The 23,551-nt window shown below is 34.5% G+C and overlaps 1 protein-coding gene across 1 annotated transcript; it reads right to left on the reverse strand.

Annotated features, from left to right (window-relative positions):
- Window positions 1–385: 385 nt before the first annotated feature.
- On the reverse strand, window positions 386–16,523 carry LOC140757937 (trypsin-1). The gene is made up of 6 exons (XM_073093851.1): window positions 15,993–16,523; window positions 11,405–11,564; window positions 2,936–3,126; window positions 2,408–2,499; window positions 2,098–2,260; window positions 386–1,753 (listed from the first exon to the last, which is right to left on the reverse strand). Exons 1-6 carry the CDS (start codon window positions 16,051–16,053, stop codon window positions 1,623–1,625), a joined length of 798 nt encoding a protein of 265 aa, XP_072949952.1. The 5' UTR covers window positions 16,054–16,523; the 3' UTR covers window positions 386–1,622.
- Window positions 16,524–23,551: the final 7,028 nt, after the last annotated feature.

Genomic DNA, 23,551 nt, shown 5'->3' on the forward strand with positions numbered 1-23,551 from the left:
GGTTAAAAATAATGACTGTTTGACGTGTGTAAATGCGTTCAGATGCGTTCATAATAACCTCTAACCTGAGCCTCTTACAATTGTTATTATCCCTTTTTAAATTAAAATTGAAAACATTTGAATTTGAATTTGAAACAATTGAAAAGCATTAATGAATAAAATTTATTTAAACAGACTTTTAACAGATTTTTTTTAATCCTACATGTCCAAGGATAGAACTGCGCCAGGAATAAAATAATACGAAGAAGACCATCATTATATAAGCGAAATTTAACGATTATGATGAAATTATATTTTATATAAATTACTTCAGAAAATCAAATATAAATGAACTGTTGACTTAACTTCGTGAAAATAATTAAAACACTCATTATGTAACGTAATGTTTATTTTACAATCAACACAACTTATATTAATTTGTAAATGTAACTAAGCAAATCTACCATAATAAATATAATATTCAAAATACAAAATTAAACTAAATTATTAGCTAAGTTAAACACTAGGTAAACTAATTCACAGCCATATTATTTAAGCCTAAGGTTAAAAATAAGTAACAACTAGTATAAAACTAATACTGATATGCAACATGAATGTATTTTGTTTGTTTTATAGGGTCCTATTTTATATAATTATGCAATGTTTGTAATATTACTTTGGCATAACGTGCAATATTACACAACGATTACATCTCTTATTCACCTTAAAAAGTAAGTATATTTTTCTAAATCCACACCAAAAAGCCAAAAAGATAGATAAAGTCTTTGGAACAAAATATTTAAGGATACCAAATGCGGATGCCTTACAAATAATTATAATACAATGAACATCTACATTACAATTGTTGCTTGATTTTTATAAAAATCTGGGGTGAAAATTAAATTAAATTTTGGAAAACGTTAACGTTATTATTTACGCGAAATTGACAATATCTACCATGATTCTTAAATTCACTTACACTTCGTAAAAATGTACTTTAGTGTTCAGCTTTGTCTATCTTTTTTGATCCAAGGTTCACATTAACGAGCCTCTTTCATATAGCATCTCATCGATTCCATGGAATACATTAGTTATAGCAACTCTTTGGTTCAATGCTCAGAGTAATTATAATATTTCCTCTGAGTTTCAATGGAACTCATTTGCTATAGTATCCGTCGAATTAATAGAAAATGTGAATCAAATTTAAGTCTTACATTTTTATTACTCTTTAGGTAACTATATTCTGGTAACCTTTATTCGTTTATCGTTTGCTTTAAAGCTGACTTACTCAAATTTATTTCTAGGAATGTTGTAAAATTAAAAAAAAAATACATATGCCAATGGCGTAGCGTACAAAAAGCAGAAGGAAGGGACGATCTGCCTCGGCTGCACATTTTGGGGCAGCAAAAATTCACAGGCTTATATTTATTCGATTTTAGAGTATAAATTAATATTATAATTAACTGATATTTCAATGATTGGATAAGTAAATGCCAACAATAAACCTATACAGTTTTTCTACTAAGTAAATAGTCCATGAATTATATAGGAAGCCATATTTTGGCTTACGATCTGTGCGGCGTTTCCCCTCGCTACGCCACTGACATAAGCCTCTAACCGAAGCCTCTTTATCTTCATCAACTTTACTTAGACGGTGGTGAGCAAGTGCAGGCGTGTCGCAGAGCCACACGCAGCCAGGGCATAAAACGGTCTACCCTGGCGTACACACCAGGATATCCCTGGCGAGCACAGCCCCGACCCCAGGACACGATACCTGTGGAGGAATAATTCAAATTATACCTACTTTTGTTTTGAAGGGTAGGTAGTAGAGGTCAGGTAATCTACAAAGTTAACTTTAAGAGTAGATAAGGAACATCGGCAACGTTCTAAAGTGAAGTAAAGTTCGAAGTGACCTGTTCGTGCTTTTGGCTCCAATTGGTCTAACTTCTTAAATAGCAGTTGCTAAACTTTTCCACAGACCTAATTATCCTAAAGGTCTGGATTGACAATATTGAACATCGTTTGATCACTCACACATAGATATCGTCAATAATTTGCATTGCTTTAGTATGTATATTATTCTAAGCTACTTAAACTTTTGACTGTTTGAACACTTACCAACAATAGTATAGTGGGGATGTGCCATCAGTAGGGGCCCACCGGAGTCCCCGGTGCAGGCGTCTCGCTCCGGCGCGTTCGCGCAGAGCATCCGCGGAGTCACCTTCCTGCGCCCGTACCCAGCGCCCGTACAAGCCTCTTGAGTCCAAATTTGTACATCAGCCTGAAAATACAAGTGAAATATCTTATTCAACCTTATTCACACATATGGGATACCATTTGTAAAAACTATTTTTAAATTTGTAACAGAAATATTAATTTGGTTGTCAACACGCATAGAAAAGATGGCGTTTAACATTTTTAAATTTACCTTCATGGGAATATTTGAGGGAGGACCCTTCTCAATTGTACTTCCCCATCCAGAAACAATAGCATTTTCGCCTTCGAGTCTGTCTACGTCATCTGTAATTTGAAAAATATAGGATAGCATTAAGTAATTATAGCATAGTCTCGCAAAGGCTCCTATTTTTAAATACGAAATATATATTCTACGATACACATAATATAAATAATTGTATGGGTTTTCTCTCCTTTCTACTGTGTTGTAACATTTTTTATTGTTTGAATATTATCCATGTTTAAAAAAAACAGAGATATTATCTAAATTAATCATGATTAAAAGTTATGTAATATACCTAATTTTTGGATGCCAATTATGTAGTTGCATTAAAGCAAATCTGCGTAAGTGTTGGTTAAAAAATAATTTTGTGTTATTACCGGGAATCCAATACACCTATATAGGAAAACGTTAAAAAATAGCTAAATACAAAAAAAAAACGCTTTCTATGCCCTTTCTACACTCACCGCTTGTAAAACTTATACTACCACGTTTACTTACCAGGTAAACAGACGGGTTTGTACAGATTATCCGGTAGGGGCTGAGCCAGCCGGAGCACCGCGATGTCGTTGTCATACGTGTAGCGGTTGAAGTCTGGGTGCTGGAACACGTGGGCCACGGGGAAACCCTCCGCCAGGGAGTTGTTCACGTCGTGCTCGCCCACTAATACCGTTAGGCGAGATGCTTCTACCCTGGAAAGTAGAGATGGTAATAATCAGCAATATTTTAATTGTAGATCCGAGTGGCGGAGCGCTTAAACTACCGGTGTTACGCGCCGAGGGTTCTGGGTTCGATTCAGGTATTTGAATGATGAATCTAGATATCTGTTCTGGGTCTGGGTATTTGGGGATTGGTCTATGTACGTTTCATGGCATTGGCGACAAAGGGAATCCTAGTGTGGGGCTATGCGTGTAGAAAACGTCAATAATAGATTTTTTTAATTTAGGTACATTTATTTCAACTGCGCTGTTTCTATATATATTCTAGTAAAAATCATTCACCAAAAATTCATGGTATCTGCAAGCTTCTTTGCTACTTCAGTTACTTATAAAATATTGAAACATTTTTCTTGTAAATATTGCGTAACTTGGGGAAAGGTATAGGTTTAATTCCGAGAAATAAGGAAAATAATCTGACTGTACCGTAAATAATTAATTTTGCTTTTCTGAATTTCTTGTTTTAAAATATCGATGAATAAAAAGCATTAAAATATATGCGATATCAAGTTCCAGAAAGTCATTAATTTAACTTCAGGATATGATTGAATGTAAAAGTATCTGTATGATTAGAATAACAGTATTTTGCCACCAAATATGTTTGAGTATTTTTCTCAATGAACAACAAAGATTATCTCGGTAAGTTGTGATTTTCGATACCAAGGCGACAGGTTAAAATTTTCCGTATTTGGCCATTGTGTAGGCTATCAAATCTGTGTCGTCATAATAATAAACAGTATGGTAGAGATGTGCTGATCTGATCCGACCCTTTTAGAAATTCGGATCTTTGCAACGAATTGGCTTTCACCAATGCTCTGTCACGCATAATATATGTGTTTACGATGTTTAAAGGTGACCAATACTCGAAACTTGAATACTATTTACGTTACAAATGTAAACACATGTCACCTCAATTATTGGACAAAATTGTTTTTGAAAGTCGAAACTTGGCATTTATTTACTATACATACCGGTTCTGCGATTGCTTTTGTCCACATTTTTATACACAAAGCTTTCGAATACTTTTTGTAAAAGTGTGTATTGATTTTTATTAAAATGGGTACATCTATTGAATTTGTACATGTAAAAGTAAAATCGAGAAATACTTTTACATTCCTTTTGTGTCGACTTCGGAACGTATTGAGCTTTGATCGGCTGTTCAACATATGGATTCGTCAACATTTGAATCAACACATTGATCCGGTATCTAATCGTATAGGGCGGTCCAACCAACAGCACTTTAAAAGATCGGATCAAGCATTAATTAAGATCTGTGCAAATAAACTTTGCCATCACTAATCTATAAAGTTCCGAGGAGGGTACGGGGCTTACAGTTATATGTGACTCATTGATGGTATTTGTGTTATTCGATTTATTGGTATCGTTTCTGTGAACACTAATTTTGATTATGTCGGAACGGAACATCGCTTATTTATTTCATACGTACTCCATACTTTTACTTTGGGCCGCTGTAATACTGGGTCGAGTCGAGATCTTAAAATTACCTTAAATACTTTTGTAAATTATTAACTTCGGCTTCTTGTGATCGTTTATTTAAATATTATCTTGACAATATTAAATATAACTAGTCTATGTGTATTGGGAAATGACTCGTTTATTTTTGATCCCTATAATATTAAACAGGACATTATTATAAAATTTGTGTTCTTTTTTATTAAATAGTTCGTGCTTTATTTCTAATATATAAATATGTTCACACATTTAAATTGAAAGTAGTACGATAGTAGTGGAACGGAATAAAAAAATCTCTCTTGGTTAAATAAATTTCTGCTATCTTCCCTTATATTATAAACATCTACGGATTTAACCGTTGACCTTACATTCAAGTTCTGCAAGATCAAGCCCGTACAGTGTTAAGTGGGTGACAGAAGTGATTAAGATGCAGCGGGTGTCTCCCGACGGTGCGTGACGAAACAGATGGTGCGACCGGCCTTGACTTCATTCATGCGACCTTGGATCGTAATTGTCTAGAATTCGAGATTTAGAAATAGATTCAGTTTTTATCTAGCAGTAGTAGAGCAGCAAACGAGGATGCGACCCGTACGTTGTTGTCTCATCCTATCTGTAATCAATTTCCTAAGGAACAGAAATTAAATTTGATAGTTATTAAGAAATGCGTTCCTGTTACTATAAATTAAAATTAAGCGTTCCAAAAATGAATCTGCGAAACCATAAAGCACAGTGTTGAACAATGCGCTACCAAATAAGGATGTAACATCAAAAATCTGTCTTTAGTTAGCTTTAAATTATTAAGAACTTGCGGAGTTTTTTTCTACAAACAATTTTGGATTTCAATACCTATTTCTAAATCGTGGATTCGTAGCTCCGAGAGCATGTAGTTTTACATGCATACTTAGTATATCTCACTTTGTTTTAAGACGAAACCGTGTGTTTGCATTACTTTGCATGCATAACATATGCAAACAATAAGGCTTGCGTAATAAGTTACGAGCCCTAGAGGTCAAACAAACAAGTAGGTCGTCCTACAGGGATTTATTTACAAACCTTCATTACGTAAAACATGGATTAATGTTACAATACCTTTGCCCTTGTGTAATGTTTATTAAAATTGAAAATAAGGCTTCGTTGGTTTGCGAAAATTTTAAATAGGTCAGATTTCACAAAACAAAGTACTTTTCCAAAATATATATGGATGTTAGTCGAAATTAAATTGACAATTGATACATTTAATTAAGCATGTAACGGTAATGCACAAATTCATATGACTGCATGAACATAAGTACATATATCCAATTACCTATAATAAATTATTTTCCTTTGAGGAGAAGAATGTACCTAATAATTTTCTAGAAATAATATCTAAAAGAAGAGCTCCTAAGACCAACGTTTGAGTATTTGTCAAGCCCAAAACAAATACAGGTCTGTGGTCAACCCTTTAGTTTGAGGTCAATCTTTGATTTTTAAGAAGTTCGTTAAAAGTTTTAGGCTATGGTTATCTATGTGGAATTTATGCTCCTTTCGTATCTCGATTCGGTCTTATAAGACGTACTTATTAGAATTAAAATTTCTTATGATGGATTCAACTTATAAGGATTATTTAACGTATTCACACAGTAAACTTATGACCCGAAGAGAAATGCGATTTTATCACACAATTTACAATTCCGTTACACGCTACATTATATTTAAATTTGTGTTGTTAAAGTAACAGTGTCCTGGTAACAAATATAATAAGTATTATTATGTCATTTACGAAATATAATACGCACGTATCGTAACATGCCATGGAAAATATTTTGGAAATAATAACCACATTAAAAGTTACGTATACCGCAGTATGAGCATATTATTTTGTGTGCTTTTATTTAGTGTGTTATATAGTAGATTCATTTTAGTTTACAAGTGTGTTACGACTTCCGATAATAACCGCTCCTAGCGCTTTGGCCAGGCTGAAAACTATATGATAAATTTACCTACTTTCTGATCATATGTAATATCAATCAAATATGATTATGGTTAAATAATGCAATGGTGCTCTACAATTTCAATGTAACTATTGTAGAGCCAACTTCCAACCTATAACAATATTTGTTGTTGTTGTTATTTGTTATATTATTAGTATTTTTATATTATTAATTTTGGTTTTTCTCACTAAAGTTCCTTTACTAATCTTCACTAATTCATTTTAGGTATGTTATAGATACGGAACTAAGAACACACTTAGAGAATCTTATAACTACTCGTATTTACCAGAGGCTTATGTTACGCAGATCACATGAAATATGAGTCGGTAAAAATAAGTTATTTTATTGTTATGCGGTTCCTACGCAATGCATTGACATTGTAACGATTTGTTCTGCATCTTATCACGACCATAACAGTTTGTTTTGAGTGCTTGTAAGTTTAAACGTTACAAATCTCGCGTTTATTGTATCTAAAAAAGGTGTTTATAATATCATTTTTGTGTTAAGTATCTTTTTGAATATATATATTCTAAATCGAACTTTCTTTATATGAAAAGGAGTGAAAGGTGATATTTAGATTCTATGCGAAATTTTATTTCAATAATCTGTTGTACTTTGTAAGGTACTATGGAGAAAAATCAGCGAAAGGAGCTCTATAAAACAAATACTTTTATAAAAGTTTCATGTACCTAATACAACGGCAACTTACATTACTATAACACATGAAAGTGGTGTTAAGTACCTACTTCAGACTATTTTATCGTTCCAATTCACTTGTTAGTTAAATAAATAAAGTGAGGCTTGATACAAAACCTCGTAGCTATTTTGTGAGGGAGTGTGTTCGTTATAGGTATAGAACTACATACGTCGCCAGTGGTTTATGTATTCTGAAAACTTCGAAAACATCTTCCTGACCCTGTGCAAGCTAGCCTTAAGGCATGACTCGATTGGAAAGCGAGGTGTCGAAAGTGTATCGAACTGAATTGGTCGTGTTCTTTTAAATTTTTCATTAAGCTCAAACTAAAGTAGGTTGAACTGGTTCGAAACTTGTATTTGCACCTTACTTTATGCAAAACGAAAATCATACAGTACTTTAAGTAATTGTCCAAAATCTTTATTTCGGTCAAATTAAATAATAATTATTTAATAACGCCGTTAAGTTTGTAAGATACAGTGGAAGATTTTGAGCTGAGATTTTTATGGAAATTTTGGATTTTATCATACCTCGCTACCATGTTAGGGTAAAACTTATCAGCGACGTTTAAAAGTTACGCTTTGTTGTAATTTTCGTTTCAATTAAGCGCCGGTAATGATCAGATAACGTTAATGAGTGGAATGAAACCATTTGTAATAATCTTTATATGTCTTCATTCGGCGCTGGTGGTTTTCTTCCATATTTTATGTGAAACAGAAATGGGTCACGGCTTGCGACTTAAAAAATAAATTTCTTGATAAAATTTCAGCAGATTAAATTGTAGTTTAGTTTTATATGACTGCTTTTAGATGATATTCAGGAGAAGATTCGTGCCTCGGGGAGTACACTAAGCCGTCGGTCTTTGTTTCAAAAGTTATTAAAAACAATCGCTAAGCATTGATACAGACCGAACGAGTTGACCTCTATACCTTCAACAATCGGAATTATAACAGCGTGGTGAAGTACGTTACAGGCCTCTGACCTACCCCAGGTATAGACTCAGGACGAACAGTGCATCATGACAGACTTATATACTCAATCTTCAGTTCAACGACAACATTTGGTCTACGACGATTCATGCTGCAGGCTTGTAAGACAAATGACTCAATACGCCTTAGGCAAAAAGAGGTGTAGCAGTTAAATTGATAAGCGACATACTTTAAACGCAATTATCTATTTTATATGACATCAAAACCCAAAAACTATCTAGTACTATATCTATAATACATGTTACTGTGTTACCGAAGTGGGATAGCGAAGAGAAATTTAATTATCACTTCAATGTCCATAATGTGCTTTGTTAATTTGGTATTGACACAGAATAGAGCTAATAACGCGTAGAGCTGGCATTAACGCGAGCCTTAACAGCTGGATACATTTGTTGTAATATTTTATCTATCTCTCCGCTATATTTATTTTGCAAGTTTCTGTTACGTTGTAATTTTTATCAACTCTGTTTTTGTCTCACTGTAACCATCTCACATTACACTTATCAGATAAGTCTTATCTCGCTATGAAATTTCTTCCTTCAGGTTGTAAATTGACAGTAACAAGAAAATAAGTTTTATAAATATTATGTAGTTATATTTGGCAATTTAATAAATTTAGTAACATTTCCTTGTTTATAAAAAAAAAACATTTTATTTAATTTTAAACTTTCTCGATCTGACAATATCTAAATATTCGATTACACAGCACACCACACTAATAAAAACTTAAATGCACCTCACAGGCATCTTAGTCTAGGCTTCGTAATATAGTTTCAAATGCTTAATATTCATAAGAGCTATTCATCACCTACCTACAAATTATTATAACTGTTACAAAAACTATGTTCGCTAATTCTATTTAATATGTTATTACAGTCTGTGGGCATAACGAAGTCAAACTGCCAATAATTATTGACTTTCACCCATTTGCGCTCACCTACATAGTGTATTGTTTGTAGATTTGCTAACAACGTCACTAATATTCGACATTTAGTGGATAAATATTCATGACAAGTATAAAAGCTCTCGTTTGTTTACGTAGTCTTCTGTGCTAGTGTGTGGTTACGTTATTTGCAAACTTGTACAAATAACACGCCAGTTAGTCTGCACTGTGTAAACGATTACCTATAGACAACGCGGAGATGGTAGAACATTTCTTGGAGGCATCTGACCCCTTCCAGTTTCCCTTTTTTTTTTTGTTGACGAGGGGGAAACGTTCAAAATGTACCCTATGCCGTGGGAGCGGCACGGGGTTATGTGGGATCTTACCGCACTAAAACCGGGTGGCCGTCCTCGGTGCTGCGTAGAGGACTCCGGGATCTCCAACGGAACGCTACCGGAGTCCACTTGGCGCGTAGCCCTGTCGGGGTCCGCCCAGGTGAGTTTCAAGCTCACCTGGGCAGACCCCCAAGCTCTATTGTTCACGACCGTATGCGATCACACATACCGCCGTCCATCCCGGTGTTGCTGGCCGGGCGGTTCGAGCTCCCATTCTTGCCGTCCGCAACCCCGGAAGCCCCCTTTTAGTCGCCTCTTACGACAGGCAGGGGATACCGTAGCCCCATTCTGGTCCCGGAACTACAGGGACAACCCATACAGTTTCCCTATAGCAGTGTTCAAGGCTCCTGCGTTTTGGTTTGAAGGGCTGTGGCCAACTTTAGGTCTTCTATCTTAACTATTTGCAGTCGATGGGAGTTACTACTAAGGGGCAGTGATGGCTGTTATTAATAGCAGGTTAACTATACGCTTCTTTGCTACAATTATAATGACACCTACAGCTCCAATAATACAATTTCGAACTGGTCCTAAGGCTATTAGAATATGTTTTTGTAGGTCATGTTTGTAAATAACTTTTGAGTTACTGTCAGTGTCAATAGTCAAAGTCCGTGAAAGTAAGTTCATATCGCATTCATAAAATAATGACGGCTATCGTTTATTTATAGGTATAAATAATTAATTACCATCCATAATTAATGGTTTGTACATAAGCTAACGGAATGCTGTACAAAAAATTGGGGCTTCTTTCGAGGTCAGGTTTGCTGAGTCAGTCCTGTCTGCAACCAGTGAACATTTGGGTATAAAATTCTAATTTATCGACATCCTTTGATACGGGGCCTTAAACTCCGTAACTGTCCTGTCACTACACAAAAGGCCGACCCATCAAGGTTTTTATGCAGTTTTTATTTCGAAGCGCTGAAATTTGATCTCCGATTGCATCTTTTGACACACATCGGCAGACATTGACCAGGTGACCCACTTTCGGCGCCTCGATTACTTCAGGATTTGTCTGCGTGATTCATCAAATCTCTATAATAATAGGTATTTGATCAAAACAAGATCCATTCCTACATGCAATACATTAATAATAGCGCTTTCTACGTTCACTTTTTTCACATACATGAACCTAATCCTATGTAGGACTATGTCCTATTCCACATTATCGGATGCCATGTAGCGTAGGCGCGACAGACACACAAAGGCGAGTCTTTATTATTTAAATATCTGTCTGGCCGTGGTCGAACTCGGAGACTTTTGTATTTCAAATCAAGTGTTACAGGAGTCGTCTAAAAATCCTATGTTTTCAATTCAATATTTATTTCATGATATTATTAACAATTTTAATGTGGAATTTGTTCCTTTTGAACCTACTTTTACTGCCGAAGGGGAATAACTTTTCAGCTGACAGAGAACTGAAGTGTCCTCTTACGGCTTTTCATAGAAGAGAAGAGACGATTCACTAATATTCTGCAAAATTGTGTACAAATGTTTTGTTAGAATGTTATTATCTTATCCAGACATGTGCTGTGTTTAGTCACTGATGTCACCTAGATATCATTCCCAGGTACAACTATAGCTACTCATTCGTGATCAACCCATTATTGTTCCACTGCTGGGCACGGGTCTTCTCTCAGTGACCTGACAAGGATTAGGTCATAGTCTACCGCGCTGGCTAAGTGCGTATTAGTAGACCTTACATACTTTTGAGATTTTTTAATACAATTCTCTCAGGTTTCCTCATGATGTTTTCCATCAATGTTTTTAAGCAAGTGATAATTAATTTCTAATACGCACATATACTTAGCTACTACATAATAGCTACTCATTACTAACTACAAAGTACTCACTCATAGATACAATGCGTGGCGGTGATGAGATGGTCTCGTGCGACGACAGTGGCGCCGCAGATGAGTTTGCCGTCCCGCTTGACGGCTGCCAGCCAAGGGAACTCTCCGGGAGAGACCGCCCCGCCTCCGACGACACGTGCCTTGCGAATCACTCCGCATGCTGTTGCCAGAAATGTTAGGTTTTAAAGTATGTACTAGTTTTTAAATACTAACACGTTTCATGATTCCACTCTGGAGGCACCAGAGCTATGTTTTATACAAGTTATGCAATGGTTTGCTTCGGAGGGTGTGGTAAGAGATAACTATAAAGTGCCTTTAAACTTCAGTGATTGACTTCAGGTGGAATTCCAGATTTATAGAATTCTAGATTTCTAGATCTATAGTGAACATCAAGTGACCTCTATGTCAACCTACATAAAATAAACTGTATATTACTCAAAAATAATAAAATGTAATCACTTTGCTGTTATTTTTTACAGATTTACTTATGTATTATGACTAGTGACACCGTAATTAGTCTATGAATTTTGTGATAAGGTAATCTTGGGTTTTTTAATTTACGCGTGCCAAAAAACCGGTTTACGCATAAACAAAACTTGCTTCCCGAACTGGGTTAAGTCATGATTGTTTGTCGATAACGAAGAAGAGCAGAGTTTATCTAGTCTAACTATTTACAAGGACGTTTACAGATTGCGTACTAATAACTTGGGCGGTAGAGTCGACAAAAACATTCGCTGATTTAAACATAGTTTTAATAATATATATTTATTAGATTATTTCTTTAATTATTATATTTATATATTTATATATATTTATTATAATACTTTTATTATAATGTAAACTGATTGGAATTTAAATATGAAATGTTAATATTAATAACAGTATAATTATTGTTGTCCAATTTATTTTAATGTTTTTCTAATGAATATACACTTTACGAGTAATTTAATAATAATACGAATATTAACCTATACATTTGTATGTCCTATGTATGAAATAGCTGTATAAGTAAGGTGTTATTTCCTCTGCAATTGAAAATTCTAAGATTTCTATCCGAGAGCGTAAAAGTTCTATCATCGCTAATAAATAAATAAACTTAATTTAATGAATTTTAAAGTCGAAATTTAAGTATTAGTAGGTGTAGTGAAATTCAAATAAGTAAATATAATAAATACATAGTATCTAGTATTCGAAGATACAATTTTAATATTCCATTACTCTTAATATACTTTTAAAGCCATCGAAATAATGTGTGACGTCGCATCTGACTATAATTTATGGGAGATGCGTCAAAATACAGTAAAAATTATATGATGTGAATTTACGGATGGCTTCTTAATAATTACTCAACGGTAGAATCGAATGCTGTCATATATCCGGGGCACTTAACACACTTGTGAAGAATGTTTCATAAGATTTATGGTTTGCGAGCGGCCGGGTAATTGTTTCGTTTAATTGTATCGAAGCTTACCTACATGAGAGCTTTTACTTAACACCTTATGCGTTTTTACTATAAGAAGTAAAATGATAAAAAGGAATAATTTATCTAAATATATGAGTAATTAATAACCATTACATACTATTAATAAGCTATTAATAAATAAATAGCTATTAATTAAGTAATAATTAAAAAGAATCTAATATTACCTTTTATTTCAACAATGTAATATTATTGCTTTTTTGTACTACGATATTGCTTCTCCATGATATATTATCTTAATTTATTTTTATTGCTAGTTTTTGTATGCTACAAAAGTAAATAATTTGTCGTAGAAAGGAATTCATCAAGCTTAATTTTGCAAATTCTTTGTTAAGTTAAAAAATAGTTCTTAGATGAATTCATAATAAAAAGGAGGTATCTTTTAGTGAACGTACGGTAAAAATATTCCATAATTCTTTAAAAGGGCGCTCAAAAATTATTTTGAATTGTGCTATCAAAGTTTTCTAAACATCTCGTATTCGTATAATCTCCGAACTCTGACGCACGCACGATCTATGTTCTTTCTCATAGCTTTGTTAAGGAGATCTTAAAGCCGAGGTGCAGTTGAGGTCTACGAAAAAAATCGTCATCTTGTTTCCTGATTTCTATTTCACCCTATGCTAAGGAGGGTCAGACATAGTCTATGCAATTTGTCAGGAAAAAATAAAATAGGCCCTCGTGGTTGAAGAATTTTATTTGCTACGTTAAATCCGGGACCCAATAGTCCAGACCTTCCTACTTCCATTTATATGTCAATGGTCGTGAGTAAATGCTAAACCAAAGAGCCTGAAAGATTTTTAACATTGTACAGTTAACCGAGTTGACCAAAATGTTAATCGTATTTATTGCCTCCCATACAAAATGTTTGTAAGTATGTTAATCACGTCAGTTAAATTGGAGGGCGTAAACATGATAAGGAGTTACCGATGAATCTTAAACGCCTTCAGCTTTTCTGACTTTTTAAATGATATGCGAGCAGCGATATCTTAGCCATATGATTCCTACTGGGATCAGGGTTGAAATCCCAGACAAGTCAGATCTTACAAAGTTACATCCGCCTGAATTATTACTTGCTTAATGGTAAAGTAAATATTATCAACTGATTACCTACTATCCTACTGCCAAACTGGGTTTCTTTTTATAATACGAAGGATTCAAGCCGCAATTGTGATGCATAATGAAATAAGGATTAAAATGATATAAATTTAGACTAGCAGATGCAGGAGTGTCGACAATATAAGCCATAAAATAAAAATCAGGTGATTGGGTGGCATCATACATTACAATGTTTTGAAATGTGACAAATAAAACCAGAAGGCGTTTAATACCCCGCGCTCTACTGACACTTTTGATAAGGAATCCAAATAAATACTGTTATCCGTAATTTTGTATTCGATTTAAATTATATCGATTTTGATAATGATTTTTTGTAAATGGATGAAGTGAGACCATAAACATTTTTATTCATGTATATATACAGAAGTATGTTTATTGTAGGAAGTATTCTAATAATAAATAAATAAGCTCTTTTACTTACTGATTTGTTTTACAACAGAAGTTTCGTTTTGGGTGGCATAGACACAAATATAGTACGGAATGACTCTGAATCAGGGGGCCTACTTTATCTTTTAAAAACCATCATAGTTCAGGAAGGTTTTGTTTCAATATTGCATCAACATTATGTTATTTCGTACGACCTCCTTAAAACTGGTCGACGTACAAAATTTCAATGTATGATTAAAATAATATTGTTTTAAGAGATAGTAGTAACCCCCCAGACATCCATTTATTTTAGTAATATTACCTAATTCTAAATTAAATGTCATTAAATAAGTAGTACTTTAAAATTTCTTTTCCAAATCGAAGTATGTTTATAATATCAGCATAACTGTTTTGAGGTTGAACGTTTAATTTAATGTACGATATCAGAATATAAACCACTTAAGATCTGGTTGGTCGCTGTTTCCATTACATAAAAAAATACATTAGCGACTTAAAACCGATTTTAAATTAAAATACTCTTAGGTCTTTCAAATTTATTTCGAATAATATAGATACATAAACATTAATATTCATGTGCGAAAGTTACCATTTTCTCCACACCATAATATAATAATTATAAGTTTGTCCATATTATATAATTTTGTGTAAAATAACATAATTTAGATAAATTAAGTTAATTTTTATTTCTCGTATTTATAAACAATTAATAAAATTGATATAATCATTGTTATTATTTCATAGTTACAGATTATTTTTAATTTATTTTAGAAAATTGTCATTGATTAAAAATACTACATAAGGATAAAAAACACTCACATGTCTAATCGCATGTGTCTGTTATTATTTTGACTCGCTGTTATGTTTACATTCCTATAATTTGCATATTGTTAAGGAAAAATACTGTTATGCGTACTATTACGTTACACACCGGATAAGCTTTGCAGTTTCAATTAAGTCAAGTACGCCACTCTAAACTCTAAAACACTCCACGATAAAGTGGCACACGTGACATAAGGCGAGGGGGCGGAAATCGGAGATGTGTCTATTCGAGTGTTGTTAGAAATCAAACGTATGTGTCCACTTATGCACCACTAAAGTCTAGCCGTTTCTCACAAATGTGAAAGCCATTATGTATTAAGTCATCTATACGAATTATTTTGCCGTCGTCAAGATGAGCGCTCTTAATTAATTTGCCGACCCTACGCGTGCGTTCCTAGACGTTACGAAACTTTGTTAACGATTCAGTGACAAACTCAACGAATTCCACTACTCATGATTAAACGCTGTTTAAATATCACTATAAATTATTTTCAACGATAAAAGCATTTCACTTTCTAACACTTTTACGTTCGATGAGACTTAAATTTAACGCTCGTTGACCTTAATTTTGGAGTAATAGAAACGCAACGCTCGTTACTCGTCAAATAATTTCCGAAACACTTTCGACTACACTTGAAAAAAGTTGCACGAAATTTAAAAAAAAAAACACAAAACGTAAATAAATATAGAGCGGATCAACCGCCCATACATCACGACACGTAAATGGAGCTTCATGCGTACTACGAAACTCCGGATGTTGACACAACAATATTCAATAACACTCACTGCAGGGTGTGCAGGCGCGGGCGGCCGCAAGCACAGCTAGGAGACACAAGGCACGAAACATGTCTGTCGGAGTCACAGGCCACTCTGGAGGCAGGGGGAGACGCCGACCCACCTATTATAGGCCGCGGGCGGCGCCTCCGATAAGGCCTCGGGGCCAGGGTGATCGGACCAGGCCAAGTTCACGGATACGCGACGACTGCACGAGTGACACTGGTAGGAGCGCCGCGTCACCCCACTGCTTACACGGCTGGGGATTGTGGGAGGCACGGTGGAAGGATTAGGCGCTGACCTTGATGACTATTCAATGGCTGATAAGCGATGCTGTCACTCACATCATTAGGCTATTATTTTGACAATATGGGAAAGTTATTTAATTGGGCGGCCGTTTTCTTTTCGGTGCGTAATATTTGCGAATTGCGTGCAATGTTTATTGCAGCGTGGAGGCCCTTTGTGGAAGACAATTTTATTTGTCGAAATTTTACAGCGTGTTAACGTCATAAACGAGTCATTCATCAACATATCGCCTTTTAACTGCATCGACCAATCTATGGCGGTGTATAAAAATAAACATCACAAAAAGCTGGCCATTCATGAGCGACCAGTAATGCATACGGGAATAACGGAATCGAAACACCTTACGACAAGTTTTGCATGACTCCTCTCTCTTGTAGCTCTTTTTGGCACAATTAAGTAGTGATACGCCCTTACTTGGTAGTTGTAAAGAAAATTCAGCACTCGTTTCTGCAGAGGTACTCGAATACTGAATTAAAAGCAATGCTCTACTTGGTTCTCTGATTAATTAATAAATTCCTCGCATTCCTTAAATTTTTTCGTTTATGCAAATCCTTCCGCTTCTGCAAATTTAACTTACGAGGTCGGTTTTGAATGTGAATATAAAATATTGATTGCCATAATTACAATATCGAAAGTGAAGTTTGCAAAAATCTCAGGTGATTAGTTATCAAAAGTAGAGTGACCCACATTTGATTCGCAATAAAAAGTAGGTGGTGAGCGCCGTCGAGTTTTTTTTAGAACTGTCTCAACAAATTATCCATTATTATTAATTTACACATAATGGAGTTCGTGTTCAACATAAATTCCAGTTTCTAAATCAGGGTTTGTCCAGAAACTACTTAAAATTCAGAATGCGCTGGAAAGTACAGACTTTTAAACTTACATTTTGGATAACATATCGAATCCTATTAAAATTTGACTGCTCATTTGTTCACTTTCTTCTGTGTTAGTATTGCAGATATATTTTTTGATCAAAAATTTGATACAAAATTGCTTTCACACCCGATTTTCATGTACTATGTACGAGTATCAGTGCAGACCATGGGAATCACTTATTGAAATTTATTAGTGCATAAATACAAAACCTTATCAACACTCACTTCCTCATTCCAAAAATACGTAAATTACTGTTTTGATTTCTGCCTTTAAAAGTTAAGTATATTCTTTATTAAAAATGTTTCTTACTACTTTATTCTGTTAACGAGCTTTTGCCCGCCGCTCGCGTTACGAAGTAATATTTTCATCCCCTATTTTATCCTCTTGGGGGTAGAATTGATGAAAATCCTTAGCGGATGCCTACGTCATAACATCTACCTGCATGCCAAATTTCAGCCCGATTCGTCCGGTGGGTTGGGCTGTAAGTTGATAGATCACTATGTCAGTCAGTCACCTTTGAGTTATAAATATTTAGATTAATTAATTATGTAATTGAGTAAAGCGACCTAACTCCTTAAGAGTAGCAATGCATCTGTGATCGACTTCAGGTTAAACCCCTTTTCTATATGGAGTCGGTTATACTTTTGAGTCGGATTGCTACTTCTATCTTATAAAAATGTGTTTATAATATGTCAGAAGTAATCTATAGCGTATCCTTAGACTCCTTAAGATTTTAACAATTCATACTGTTTTAATTTCTATGGAAACGTTAAGCTTATAACATTTTTAATGCGCAGTTTTTAAACGATATTTCACAGTAAACGCAAAGACGTAGCTATGTTAAATTTAAAATTAGCATTCCAAAGTGCCATTAAGCGTTAATGGCGTATTCTAGTCGTCCATCACTGGCTTGCATAAAGTATATCCTCTGTTAAGCTTTATTACGCAACTTGCATGTAATTTCTCCCGCTACCGGATGGACTGCGCGGTTGACTTTAATTCTTTTATATTTGGACAATCTTGCCCAACACTTTACGTAATTCCAGGACTAAAGCGACGCCATTCAACGTTTTGCAATTCCGATATTTCGTTACATAGTTTGCGCAGCTGCACTGACCTACCATAAAAAGTTTAAAAAGGCGTAACGCTCTCAGATGCGAACTGGGATATGGCGTTGTGCGGATCACCATTATCTTTCCGATCAAAGAGAAAGTTCACATGCTCTAATTTTGGATTTCGTGTTAATTTTATTGTAAGTAGATCATAAAAGTTAGTTTTAGTGTAGTGTCCTCGGTAAGCGGGTAATGAAAAATCAGAATGCGAATGTTTCCTTATTTTTGGAAATCAGTTATTGGATCATATAGAGTTCGCTTTGGCGCCATTCTACTTTCTTAATTATTTGAGATGTCCGCTATGATATACTGCGATGTGTTTCTGATTTACCGAATGTGGACGGTGTGTTTAATGTTAAAATTCCGTTCTTCTGATCGCGATTTATCGTCGTTGCTTATGTATCGAATGTCGAAAGTACTCAACGTTTTATCTGTAGTGAGATTTTGTCGTCGGTACGTATTTTTTTGAGATATACCTCCATGAGAGTGCAACTTTGTCGTATTTTTTTAAATGTTAAATACCTTAATACTTATACATTTCTTTAAAATACAAAGCAAGTCTAAAATGATAATTTCGAATGAGATGAAATAGCAGCTGTAACTACATCAGTATTACATCACGTCAAGATTTATTTATTTATATGTGGTGTAGGTATACATCCACGCATGTTAAATAACGTAAAATTCATTATAAGTAGTATTCAATTAAGCAAAGGTAAAAGTTTTAGTCAGAACTACTATTGTAATAAACAATAAGTAAGTTCAAGAATTGACCAATTGAACAAATCAAAATTTATGTTATTTGATTCATTCCACTCTTCATTCAGTACAATACCGATATCTTAAAAACAATCAATCATGCCAAACGTGCCGACAGAAAAGAAAACTTTCAATCAGACCTTTAATCAACGTAGCCTATATTTTGAGACAGGGTTTCTCAAAGCAAGCATAACCTGTACCCTTACCAGGAGTTTTTACGTTTCGACAAATATGACTGTTTTGGTATTTGTTTACGTATTGGCCCATAGGATTTCGAATTTGTATGGGCAAATACGTAAACAAATACCAAAACAGTCATATTTGTCGAAACGTAAAAACTCCTGGTAAGGGTACTGGACTACGCCAAATAATTGTAGGGTGTATACGACAAAATTTACATAATGGCGGTAGTATAGCTAACTAGTGCACGCGTGACTCAATCAAAGCTAGAATCAATTCAATTTAAGACTAGATGGAGCATCTCTTTGTACTTTTTCTAAATAATATAAAGCCCCACTTGTTCTTTCCATGAACAGTTAGATAAAGAATTGCTGCCGCCGTTGTTTTGAAAATCAAATAGGGGTATAATTTTGAAAACTGTTCTAAGGTCGCCACATTTCTCCGTAGCTGTTGATTGCCAGCAAAGGTCGCCGGTTTCCGATGCAACGATGATTCAACACGGTTGGCCTTGCGGTGGTGGGTGTGTGCTGGAAAGAGCTGGGACCGTGGCAAGTGTGCCAAGGCGATGCCCGTATGCCGATAACGATGGAGCCTTTTTTGTGATGTTACCACGGGTTTTAGGCGCCGCTCGGGAGGCTGGTGCGAGTTCACTGCGAGTTTAAATCGAGTTCTCTTTTTGTGATCCGGTATTTATTTAGCGATTGTATTTTCGTATGTTGGTAAAATATGCAAATATTATTTTACTTTTATGTATAACTAACATCGATTACTTAATTAGATTTATTTTAATAACATGGATGTACCTATATAGCTGATGTTTTTAAAATATTTTCTCAGTCATACGTTATATCTTAAAAATGAGAGAAAAATACATAGGTTTATTCTAAAGAATCATTTACTTAGTAATTAGTAAAACTAATAATTTGTATTTTCATATTTTATTACTAGTAAATATCTGTTTATAAGGGACTAGAGAGTAATTTGTCTTACATAAGATACCTCTATGCTATTACAAAAACACGGATGCATTTTAACATAATATAGGGCTCATATCTTAGCTCATACCATTGAAAATTATTTTTAAAATATAATTTGTACCCTTAGTAATATAAAATCTAAAGCTAAAGACCTAAATCCGACATTTAGCGGCTATAACTCAGATAAGCTTAGTGCCAAAAAAGGGGTTAACATCATTGGCACTGACACTTAAGTGCTGTTAGTCAATTTTTTCGAAATATCTTCGAGGTGAGTTCGAGTGAATGTTGCAAATAGTTGCGATCTTAAACTTATTTATGGTTTTGACTGAATACATTAAATAGGAATGCACTGCTGACATACTATCGTGTCCCTGATTTGATAACGCCCTGCATGCACCATATCTGACCATGTAAGAACCATGCTCCACTTTGACGCTTCGATGGCACTGCAATAAACAATGTTTTCTTACGAATTTTATAAGTAATACATGGTCAGTTATCACATATGTTATTGTGTCGTCAACCCTGTACTATTCCACTGTTGGGCAGGCGTATTCTCTCTTGCTAGTGCCTTCAAGACAGAGTCAACCAAGCTGAAAGCTTGGGGTTGGGTAGACTTACCCAGTTGAGCTATGGTTTAGGATACATAATTGTGCTATCGCTATAATATATCAGCTGAAGTTGAGACAAAGGACTGTTTGATATTTATGTTATTTAGAAATTAGCGCGTTAGTAGAGCACAGGGATAGTAACGAAAACATTGCTATACTAGTGAGGGATTTTGTTCAATCCTCGGAGCAAGGTGATAGCCAAATTATATTTTCACTACCGGGCATGAGTAATGAGAAATGTTGAGTTAACTCTATCCATAGCTGAATTGTTTTTAATGCTATTTATACAAGATGTCTGGATTAAAACAACTAGTTCCGCTGTAATAGGGATATTTCTACGGACTTTCTAGGGACTAATACGGATATTTCTTATCATAAAAATGGAGATTAATATTTTTTCGTGTTGTGTTGTTTGTGCTTTTCTATACATAATGTATGCTAATGCATTTGCTAATTTATATGTTTAACTTCAAAATCGTTTCGACTGTATATCGGCATTGTACGTGAAGAGCTGCCAGGGGCGCAAGCTTCAAAAGGGCCAATTTTTCCGAAATAAGAATTAATAAACCAAGTAATATAGGTGGCGAAAAAAGCTTAAAAAAATAAGATACATACAAGGAAACGACACCATACTTAAATTAGATTATATTGGTCTTTTTAAGTCAGTAAAAAAATTGTCGGCAACAATTTCTAATTTCATTGATTAGGATATTTTTTGTAAAAGTCGTTAGGGCGTAAAACTTCATGTCTGGCCTGGGTTCTCATGGCCTTTGACAACGCTGTACCTAGTTCAGTATTTTTTCTGTTTATTATGAAATTCAAGTAAGTAAATAAAGTTATGCAAACCTACGCGAGCGGAGCCGCGGTGACAGCTAGTACAATAACGTAAAGTACTTAAAGTAGTACTTAAGTACTTAAAGTACCTACACCACTAAGATTAACTACAGATACCAAAATTATATTTCCGAATAAAATGGTATTTTACTGCGATAATTTGTGAATCGGAACCAGATATACTTAATATATATTGCTCGTTGTAAAAATAGTGATAAAACACGGATAAAATTGATAAAGAACCGAGACGATATTAAACCGTCAAATAATCTGTACTAATCGTAATAAACACATTTATATTTACAAGTCACTATGGCCCTTCACGTGATTCTTATTTTACAGAAATAAGAGGGAAAGTCGCTTCAACCACGCGCCTTCCTGAAATGTACTCTACAATATATTGTTTTGACCTCTCATCGCCAAATAAAACGGTTAATAAAAATAATCGTTTTATTGAAAAACTGCTTCCGCTAATATTGGGGTAACTTGTAGGAATTTTATAACTGAGACATGGTTGATTTTTTTTATGTGTAATCCGATTTATAGCAGGCTACGACAAAAAAGATAGATAAAGCATTGAGGAACATAACATTGAAGCCCAATTTGCATTTGGGTGGCTTTGGACGCTATAGTAGAGTAAACGTTACATGAAGGTTGTAGAGCCCTTCTTGATTCGACTTCCGTGGCACCGTCGCTACACCTATTTCTTCCTTATAACAGCAGCGCTAAACGTTGCTATTTGGTTCGAAGGGTGTGGTAAGGGAGACATAGTTACTTGCCCCATGTGCCGTGCCGAGTCAATTGTGATGTATTTTAACTATTGATTTATGATTCAGTGATGTGATTTTTAAAGGTATGAAGTTTTTAATGGTTAAAAAGATAACTAGAAACGACGTTGAATATGTTAATTTTTGTACGTATTATATTAATTTTGCACATTCGTATTTTCATTTAAATACAAACTTGCCTACAAATATTCCTTTCGTTTTCTCTAGAACGGAATCAGTAATATTAATGTTTGAAACATAATTCTTGAAACAGCAAATACTTCGTCACTTGTATGGTTAAGTGCCTGTGAAAATATTAAGAGTAATGTGTCGATGATGTGCTTACACTGTGATGTGAGGAATAATATCAGGCGTTTGCGTAAATTTAGTATAATACCATTACCAAAGCTTAGATTTTTAATTGTTAAGTTTGTTAATCAATGCCTTTTTTTTCTCAAAGACCTTTAATTTTTGCAGGGCCAATGCCATTGTATACTTTACGGAAATTAAGCCTATAATTATTAATAAATACACAATTATTTTTCTCTATTTAGTTCAAGTTTAATGTAGTAGTTCATGTTTAATGTTTAATTATATAGGGCGTTAAATTTTATTTACAATGCTATTTTAGTTTATCAAGCTTATAAAATGTAAACTTTTAATTTTTAAATGCATTGTCACCTTATATGTAGGTACACTTAAATTTATATGAATACACAGATCTAAAACGACCGTCTTAATTCGTCATCAAATTTTCGCTTGAGCAGAATTTGAATCCAGGACTACGCAAATTACCTAACGATAACCAAATCACCGAACAATAGGGATTTGCTGAGCCTATCATTGCATCAATATTGGTGATTTACTTATAATTAGGTACTCAGGTGACTATTAACTATTGTACCTAGTTACTGTAATGTAATGACGTAATTATGTAACGAATACGATGATTTTCATGAAGCCGCCGCATGCGAAGCCATTAGGGCCCCACATGGATGCAAAAATGATTATAATTACAGCATTAGCAGATAATGATTCAGCTTAAATTACCTTGTAACTGTTATGGAATTTATTACCGAGATTCTAGGCAGCATATAACAGGGGTACGGGTGGTAGGAGGTTGCATATCGGAGGCATTTCTGGCAGGAC

This window comes from Epargyreus clarus, unplaced genomic scaffold (assembly GCF_041222505.1).
Source record: "Epargyreus clarus isolate Ecla_fem2 unplaced genomic scaffold, WU_Ecla_fem_2.2 ptg000005l, whole genome shotgun sequence".
Lineage (NCBI taxonomy): Eukaryota > Metazoa > Arthropoda > Insecta > Lepidoptera > Hesperiidae > Epargyreus > Epargyreus clarus.